The following is a 9666-nucleotide window of genomic DNA, read 5'->3' as shown; positions in this document are numbered from 1 at the left end:
GAGGAGTCCTATAAGCTAAGGAACTTCAAATCACTGTTTTGTTTTCTTTTTTGACTGTTGAGCAAGACATCTCTAAAGAACTGAATTTGGAGTCATGAATCTGGCTTTGTCTCTGGCAGTCAGCAGCAGTAGCAAATTTAACTTTTGATAACTCTATGGATGGTCTCGCTGGGGCAACTAGATGGTGCAGTGGATAGAAGACTGGACTTAGAATCAGGAAGATTCATCTTTCTGAGTTCAAACTGAGCCTCAGACACTTTCTAGCTATGTCCCCCTGGGCAAGCCACTTGGCCCTGTTTGCCTCAGTTTCCTCATCCATAAAATAAGCTGGACAAGGAATGGCAAATCACTCTAGTATCTTTGTCAAGAAAACCCCAAGTGGGGTCACAAAGAGTCAGACACACATGAAATAATACAATAATGACATAGATGATCTGCTTCAATAGACTTTAGGCTCCTTGAGGGCAGGAACTATTTCATTTTGATCTTTGTATCTCCAGCACCTATCGCAATGCCTGCCTCACATACAGTGTTTTAACAAATGCTTTTTGGTTGATTGTTCACTCTCACGGAGAGCCAGGAGCCCCTGGGTCCTTTCCAGTTCCAGATCAAAGCACACTAAAATAGCTTAAGGGCCATTTAAAAAAACCTAGAATTTAAAGCTATACTATATGTTGGAAATCACCTTCATTCTAGAGTGGAGAAAAATGAAAGTCAGACAAGGGAAGGAAATTGCTCAAAGTCTCCTAGATAGTAAAAGGGAAAGTTAGTATTTGGACCCAAGTCCTCTAATTCCAACTCCAATTCACTTTTCACTAGTATAACTTTGCTTCCTCTTATACTAAGGCTACGTCTATGTAGGATAAATATGGAATTGACTACTTTGGCTGAAAAGATGTCAATTAAGTAACACAATAGGCATAACTTTTTATTGACTGGCAGGAGGAGTGAAGGCAATGTTTTGCATCTGGGAATTTCAAACCACTAAAATTTTCTAAGAAATCACTCTATTTCCATGATGCAAAGGGCAATGGAGAAATGCATGGGGTGCAAGGCACATGGTGCATGTGAGGTAATAATATTTAGTGACTTAGAGGATATATTTGAGGAAATGTACAAATGGGAAAGGAGATGAGTTGGTCATGCAACATGACTAACTAGACAAACAATCATAGTTATGGGATTTTCAGAGCTAGAAAGCATTGTATGAAATAGATTATAAAATAATCAAAACTGATATTTGATATTGCTGTTGAATTCTAGAACCAAAGGTATTACCAGTATTCCAGATTCAGAGATCTTTAGAGATGTCTTACTTGCTATTCAGTAGCCATTTAGACCAACTGCGTTGGAATAAGAATCCTTTCTACAACATATACAATAAGTAGGGATGCAAACTTTGCTTATAGATCTGTGATAAAGGGTAACCCATCACATTTCAGGGCAACTTATTGAACTTTGGGGCTGCTCTAGCTGTTTTTAAAGTTTTCCCCAATATTTAATTAAATTTTGTCTTTTCTTCTATTCATCACTCTTAGTGTTGTCTTCAGACATCAAACAGAGCAAATCTAACCACTCTTCTATGGAATATGCTCCATTATTTGAAGATAGCAATCATATTTCACCTCCCTATCTACCACTGGACTTCTTTTCTCCCAGATAAATGTATACTGTTGTTTCAATTGATCCTCATTTAGTACAAACTGAAATTCCCTCAACTACAAAATGAAGGGGAAGCTGCTCCTTGAGGTCTTTTCCAACTTTAGATCTAGGGTTGTATGATCATAAGACCATTCAGATTACCTTCTTTTGCTATTTTCAAATTTGTCATTGTCCTTCCTAAATTCTAGAGTCTAAAATTGATGTTTTAGTGATTCACTCATAACCATAGAATGTTCTTGTTCATCCTTCATTTCAAAAAGAACCAAAGATATCACTGGAGATGACTTGCTCAGGAATTGGATTTAAGTGAGGCAGAGCTGAACAAAGTCATCAGCCTCACTCTTCCACAATCATCCAGTGGCAAGACAAAAGTCAGTACAACTGGCAATAGTCTGAGAAGCAGTGGATGACTTTGACATATTTGATGTCTGACTGATGCCCTTCAAGCTCTTCACATGCCCTGTTTCAGCCACCTTCATGACACCTGAAACAAATTGTTCTCATTCACCCATTCCCTTGGGGTAAATCTTCACATGCTTGGGGCAGACACCCTCCTAACTCACTGACAAGTGTTAAGCCTATTAGTTACCCTCAACCTATTTAACCCATTTGCCTAGACAGTTTTACCAAGGTGTGGCTGCCACACGTGCTATAGCTTCATGGAGCCACAGATGGGAGTTCAATGAAAAGTAGATGCCAGAGGTGGAAAAGCAGTCCTGAAAAGGACACAGCAAGCCATTATACCAGGGGTACTAGTGCTCTCTGAACACCTCATACCCCTTCCACATTCATAAAATGCAAATAATGCCTAGAGGAAAGCCTTTGGTCATGATGGATGGGCCTTCTGTTAACAATCTATGTGAAAGTATAAACAGTAATTGAACAGGAGGGAAAGGCATGGATGAATTGATATTGACACCATATTATTGATGAGATCACATTACATTTAAGAAAGAAATTATAGAAGTATATTGATTGGTGATATGCAGATATAGCCTCAAATAGATTTTATTTAAAATAGTATTAGTCAGCAGCAAAGCTCTTTGGAGTTTTGTTGCTGCTGCTATTGTTATTATTTTGTTTGTCTTTAAATTTTCTGCAGATAAATTTTATCTTTCTATTGATACAAATTTATGGCTTGATTATCTCACTTCACAAGATATGTAACTTGAGTCCATTGTTCATCAGACAGAGTAGTGATATTAGATCACCTATAGAGAATATGGACCACTATTATTAACAATTGTTAACTTTCCTTTGGAAAATGGAAACACCCAAAATGTTCTTGTTTTTCCTACAAAACATCTTGCAACGAATTGCTTTGTACTATACCAAGAAAACTGCTCTAGCCCTGGCCAGTGAATTGTTCTATTTAGCTAAGCATTGGACTAGGAAATTTTTGAGATTGATATTGTCTCCCTCTTTTGGTATACCAAGGAAACAGCCTCTTCCCATGCAAATGGGAATCTTGACTCCTTCCGTCAAAGAAATCTCTCTTCTTGGCTAATTACATCACCATAAAGAAGTTTGCGGGAGAAAGTCCTGTTTTCATCTAGGATGCCCTTGATGTGTTAATAGACAGTAGGACAATCAACTCATAGATAATAAGTAATAGAACCAGAATATGAATCTAAATGCTATAAATATTTTATAGAAATGAAACAGTAAGAGGGACTTGTGAAAAACAATGCTATCCACGTCCAGAAAAAGAACTGTTGGAGTAAGAATGCAGATGAAAGCAATGATTTATCACTTGTTTATTTGGGTATCTGTTTAAGAGTTTTGATTCTATAAGATTATTCACTTACAAATATGAATGATATGAAAACATGTTTGTGTGATAATACATGTATGACCCAGATTGAATTGTTTGCCAGCTCTGGGAGTGGGGAAGGAAGAAAGGAGGGAGACAATTAGATTATATAACTTTGTAAAACTCATGTGGAAATGTGTTATTAAAAATAAAAATAAATAAATATGAACTATAGAAAAAAAGAAATGAAACAGTAATCCTAGGGACTAGTATCACTGATGTGTTTTGTATTCTAGAATCATACAATGTTAGTGCTTAAGGGCCATTAGAGCTGATTTAGTCCAACTTGCTCATTTTACAAAAGAGAAAACTAAGGCCCAGAGATGTGGAGTGACTTGGGCATGGTCATGTTAATGTAAAACATAGAATGAGAACTCAAGTGTCTGGAATCTCATTTCCTATGATCTTTGCATGGACACTTCAACCCCTTCTCTGAGAGGCAATGCCACTAGTCCTTCTCTCTAAAGAAAGACACAATCTAGCATTTTGCTATCTTGAGCTCATTTGGACATTAATGGTTGTGTTACATTATCAGTGAAAATACTCCTTTAATTGCTCTAATAGACAACAATTCATCCATACTTTTTCGACTTATGCAATGCTTGTCAGAAGTGGGTCTCTTACTACCTGTGTGGCTTTGGAAAGGTCTGTAAAGATCTTGATTATGTACAAAATTGAGAATGTTAAACTAGAATCAAGGACTCTTAACCCTTTTTGTGTCATGAACTCCTTTGACCAACTGGTAAAATCTATAGATTTCTTCTCAAAATAATATTTTTAAATACACATAATAAAATACAGAGGGTTACAAAGGAAACCAATTATATTGAAGTAAAGATACATTTTTCCTATCCAAATTCAAGTTCATGAACCTGCCGAAATCTATCTAGGGACCCCTTGAAAATCGACTGGTTTATTTCTAAGGTCCATTCTAACTCAAAATCCTCCTACCTTTGGAACTAAACATTTTGCAACATAGCAAGCTCAGATCATTTTTCTTAATCACAGATAATTTACTTACCAGGTTTACACCAAGTGTAAAAAGCATCTTTGTCTAGATGAATTATACCCTATAGAGTATATAGTAGAAAAAGCATTGAACTTGGAACTAAGAGACTTGGGTTTCAGACCTAGCACTGCCATTGACTAGTTTGTTAGCTCAGATAAAGTTGCTCAATGTCTCTAAGCCTGAATTTTCACATCTTTAATATGAGGAAAGTAATAACATTTATATGGTGTTTTAAGTTTTGCTTTACACTTACTATCTCATTTAAGCATTATAAATCCTATCCTAAAGTGTCCTAATTCCTCTCCACCCTCCCCACATCACAAAGGACATCATTGGGGAGGCCAAAATGTTCATTTAAATCAGTGGTTCCCAAACTCTTTTGGCCTACTGCCCCCTTTCCAGAAAAAAAATATTACTTAGCGCCTCTGGAAATGAATTTTTAAAAAAAATTTAATAGCAATTAATAGGAAAGATAAATGTCCCTGTGGCCATCACTGCTTTCCTGAATCACTGCAGCACCCACCAGGGGGTGGTAGTGCCCACTTTGGGAATCACTGATTAAATGAAGTCTTTCCTGTTTTACCTCTCTGTTCACAACTTTCTGGAAGTAGCATTCACACTATAATCTTCCAACATTCATTCTATAACTTCATATAATGCTCTCCTGGTTCTACTCACTTTACTGTTCATGATCTCATAAAATTCTTTCCATGTTTTTAAAAATTCAGTCGCTGCTATAATTTTATGGTTTCTTTTCCTTTTCCTTTTCCCTCCCTCAACTTGGGAAACAGCAGTACCATTGCTAGATCTAAGAGTTTTATAACTCTCTGGGTGAATTCCAAATTGTTCTCTAAAAAGGTTGGATCAGTTCACAGCTCCACCAGCAGTGCCTCAGTGTCCTTGTTTTTCCACATCCCCTCCAATGTTTCTCACTTTGCCCTTTTGTCATTTTAGCTAGTCTGGAAGGTGTGAGTTGTTTTGGTTTGTATTTCTCTAATCAGGAATGATTTAGAAACTTTCTTTCACATATCTATTTATGACTTTGATTTCCTCATCTGAAAATTGCTAGTTCATATATTTTGCCCATTTATTAATTGGGAGATGGTTCTTATTCTTATAAATTTGACCAAGTTCACTATATATTTTCAGTGTGAGTCTTCTCTCTAACTATTAAGTATCTGAGCTGAGATCTGATCTCAGAGTTTCTTCTAGTCTCTACACTCTATATACTTCTTCAAGCAGCTTCTAAGCCCTGTACTTCCTTTCTTATTGGGGCTATGAAATAACGCTTAAGACTTTGAGACTTGGAGTTAGAAAGCCCTGGTACTTAGCCACTCAGATAGTATCTTTGATCCTTAGTCTCTTACTCTATCTCTGCTTTAGGTTCCTCATTCATAACATAGAGCTAACACCTGAAATGTCTGTCTGAAAGAGTTTTTGTGAGGATTACATGAGATAACATATATAAAGTCTCTAGGATGTTAAATATAAAAGGAGAATCATAAGGTAGTGAATTGTACCCAGCCCATTTTTACTCTGAGCCTCAATGAAAAAAAAGAAGGAAAAAAACATAACCACAATCATAATGATAATAAAGATTTAAGAGGGAGTGTTTGACTTACTGGGTGATCTTGGTTGAAGTTGGGTTCAAACTTTGTTATCAAGTGATGGCATTTGTCAAGATCTCGAATCTTCTTTGGGAACCAGGGGACTGTAAGGGAGTGAAAAAAAAGGTAAAAATTATTTCATCAGAAAGAAAGCAAGGTTTTCTAAATACACAAGATAAAAGTCCCAGAAAGTAGTGTTCTAAATTTCCAGAGACCTGAAGCTTATGGATAATGTAAGGCTTAGATGACCATATTGCTTCTTTTTTATGCTCCTAAACTTACTACATACCTATCCTTTGAGATTACAGGCTTCTTGTATTCAGGAAAATAACTTATATAAACTGGAGCCTGTGGGCTCTTATTATATTCCCATTCACTCTTTTTTAGCCTTGTGTGTTCTTCATATGTTTTCTACAGGTAAATCTTGTTTCTTTGGGAAATTCCCAACTGGAACCTCCAAATAGTGGTTTATATCTTCCTGAGACAGGGAGTTGATGTCTTGAACAAGAAACTCAGAATATTTTGGACTTCAACCAGGTCTAATGCTGTTTCAAATATCATCTCTCTCTCTCTCTCTCTCTCTCTCTCTCTCTCTCACACACACACATACACACACACACACACACACACACACACACTTTGTTTTGAAACTCTCTAAATGCATTCATCATTTAATGTTTTATATCTGTGTTTATATCTTATCCTCTCCTATATTATAAGTTCCATGAACAGGAATTATAATTAAACTTTGTACCTCCTCATTTTCCCCTATCCCTCAAAACCTAGCACGGTACTTTAAAACTCATATCTAGTCATTTTTTTGCTTCAGGGGAAAGATATTGAAATGCCTTCAATTAAATGTTTTAAGACAAATTAATTTGAAGGAGGATGTGAAATATCATCTGTTAAGAAGCAGAGGGAAATAGATACTCCTGGAGATATACCTTTTGAGTGAAAATACTGAAATAGAATAGGGCGGACTGAGGAAGAACTTATCTGGTTTATAGTTTTGTGGTGAAGGAAGCAATATGTCTGCTCCTTATTTTTCCTAATAATTCTTGCTAACTAGCTATTCTCAGTTGCCCCCACTCTGCTGAAAGGCTGTAAGTATCATCAGTGATCTCCATATGTTTATACCCTGGGAGGTAAACCTTAGTTGTCAAATCCAAATTGTGCAAAGTAGACACCTAATAAATGTTTTCAGAATTACGGAAGATTGTATCTGTGATAGGATCCTAATAACAACAGAGATATTAAAAAAATGTTCTTTTAACTCTGAGTCTCGCATTGCCTACCTGTGCTGATGGAGAAAAGTACAGAAGCCCTACCTACCTTTTTCTTCCCAGAGAATTTTCACATCCTCAGCCACTTTCCTCAAGGAACTGATGAGTAGACTGATGTCTGATTTATGGATTTCACATTTCATAAAAACTTCCAGATGCTGCAAAGTGTTTTTGGCTTTGGGGGCAGGCCTGGTTTCTAGATGGTGGATTTTAGCTTCAAAAGACTGAAAAGAGGGGGAAAACTGTTGAGAAATTCTGATAGTTGAAAATAATAATTCATTTAACAAATAGGCTTTTATACTTTACTAGGAAGTTTTTTTTTAAATTATCCATTCAGGTAAAGTTTGAAAGAATTCAGGCTTCCTGCAGCTCCCACTCCTATCGAGCCTCTCACCAAAGTTCTTACACCTGCATTTTCATTTTAAAATAAAATAGAATTATCAGAAACAGTTTAAATCCTGTTCTCTTTTATCTGAAAAAAAAAAAAGGGTTACTATTCTCTCCCTTCCCCAAGCTAACTTTGTGAAAAAATGGAGTCATCATGCATACAATAGGATGCCATCAGCACTTAAGAAAGAAAGCAAGGCTTTCTAAATACACAAGATTAAAGTCCCAGAAAATAGTGAAATAAATTTTCAGAGACCTGGAGCTTATGGATAATGTAAAGCTTCTCCATTGACCTCTCTCACCTCTAGGCACTTTAGTCAGTAGTGACACCAAAACTCCATTGTCCATTCTCATGGACCAGAAAAAAAGTGCTCCACCTTAATATAAATGAAGAAGGAAAAAATCTAAGGTAGTTAGTCTCAGACAGTTTCTCTGGAAAAGAGCTCTATTTCCAAATTGGAGGGAGAAGTGCATTTTCTTTGTTCTCCACTCCTTTTCTCCCAAAACATTCAAGAATAAGCATGGGATCCAGCAAAGGAGCTTCCTATGTTCCTGAATTCCAATAATTATGGGATGGAAAGCATATCCCTACTGGGAATCTCATCCAAAAGAAATTAATTCCCCAAGTGACCAGACCATTCCAGACAAGCATCATTCCCTGCCTCTTGAAGGCTTGAAAAACATGTTGGTTTTTGTGGTGACATTTGACCAGGATTTTTGTGGTGACATTTGACCAGAGAAAGAGATGAAGGAGCAAAAATGTCAAGGTAGCAAATGAAGAAGCTTGCTATTGATAGCAGAGATGACTGGGAAAAGAGACTATATTTGGAGAAAGGATAGACAAAGGAAGTTAAAGGATAATAATTGTGATTTGTTGACGAAGAATAATGGAAATTAGAAGGAATTCAAGAGGAGGAGAAAATTGGAGTCCAAGAGTTTAATATTCTTCAAGGTCTATGCTAATTAGCACTTTTCTACAACACAAATATGGGCTCCCTTGAACAAATTTCAGTGAAGATTTTGTAGTCCCTCTAAGTGAAAATAAGCAATACCTCAAAGACTTGAGCAGCCCTTGATAAACTGGTCTTCCCAAGGGAGAAGAGTACAGTCATCTCTGTTCTGCCTTCTTCTCCCTCACATTTTTCAGCCTGGCGATGAGTACAAGGGCTGCCAAACTCCTTCTCCATGCTGCCCTTCTATTCTTCACTGCCTCTCCTGGATGGGAAGGGAGAAGAATCAGAGTGGGAAACTTCAGTCTTCATGGAACTGCAACACTTCAGACTTCATCCAAGAGACCCAGAAGATGATCCAAGAGAAGAGAATCTGATGAAAATAGAAGCTTTTCCAGCTTCCTTGCCCCAGCTTGTTTGGATTGGCTGGGCCCAGCCCTGGTGGGAAGCTAGAAGGTGAGGTCTGTCCTTGGTGCTGAAAGGGAACTGGTAGTGGAGAACAGAATTTATAAGTAGCTAGCCCCCACCCTGACCTACCCAGAGCCAGGCTGCAGTGGGAGGTGGGGCTTGAGCATCATTGCTTTGATCTGAAACTTTCTTTTCGCGTTTGTCCCTTTGCATCACCTCCCTTTGAGATCTCTGGGCTCTCCAACTTAAAAGAGATAGGCAATTTGGACTGGTCCTCCCAGACCCAATTAGCATTTCTTCGATCCACCCCCAAATCTTGTTCCTTTTAAATACATGAAATAGAACAGATTGATATATTTAAACACATAAAAGTAATGCCGCCATTATAATATAAATCATTTAGCATAGAAATGCAGTTATCAGAATATTAAAATATATTTTGCAGAACTCAAATTAACAACATTTTCTAAAAAGGGGACTGTTGAATTATTTCAAAGGATTATTGGATTCAGTGTAATCTAAATCAATTAAACAATCAGCTACTGAA

General features: G+C 37.0%; 1 protein-coding gene across 1 annotated transcript in view; it reads right to left on the bottom strand.

Moving 5' to 3' along the window:
- LOC123248657 (tyrosine 3-monooxygenase-like) overlaps window positions 1-9023 on the bottom strand; it is a 57382-nt gene extending 48359 nt beyond the window's left edge. Inside the window, 3 exon segments of the mRNA XM_044677503.1 lie at window positions 6107-6195; window positions 7424-7598; window positions 8814-9023. Of these exon segments, the coding sequence (XP_044533438.1) occupies window positions 6107-6195; window positions 7424-7598; window positions 8814-9023 (474 nt within the window).
- Between the last annotated feature and the right edge of the window lie 643 nt (window positions 9024-9666).

The sequence above is a fragment of the Gracilinanus agilis genome, chromosome 5, assembly GCF_016433145.1.
Source record: "Gracilinanus agilis isolate LMUSP501 chromosome 5, AgileGrace, whole genome shotgun sequence".
Lineage (NCBI taxonomy): Eukaryota > Metazoa > Chordata > Mammalia > Didelphimorphia > Didelphidae > Gracilinanus > Gracilinanus agilis.
This window is presented reverse-complemented; position numbering and strand designations above follow the sequence as displayed.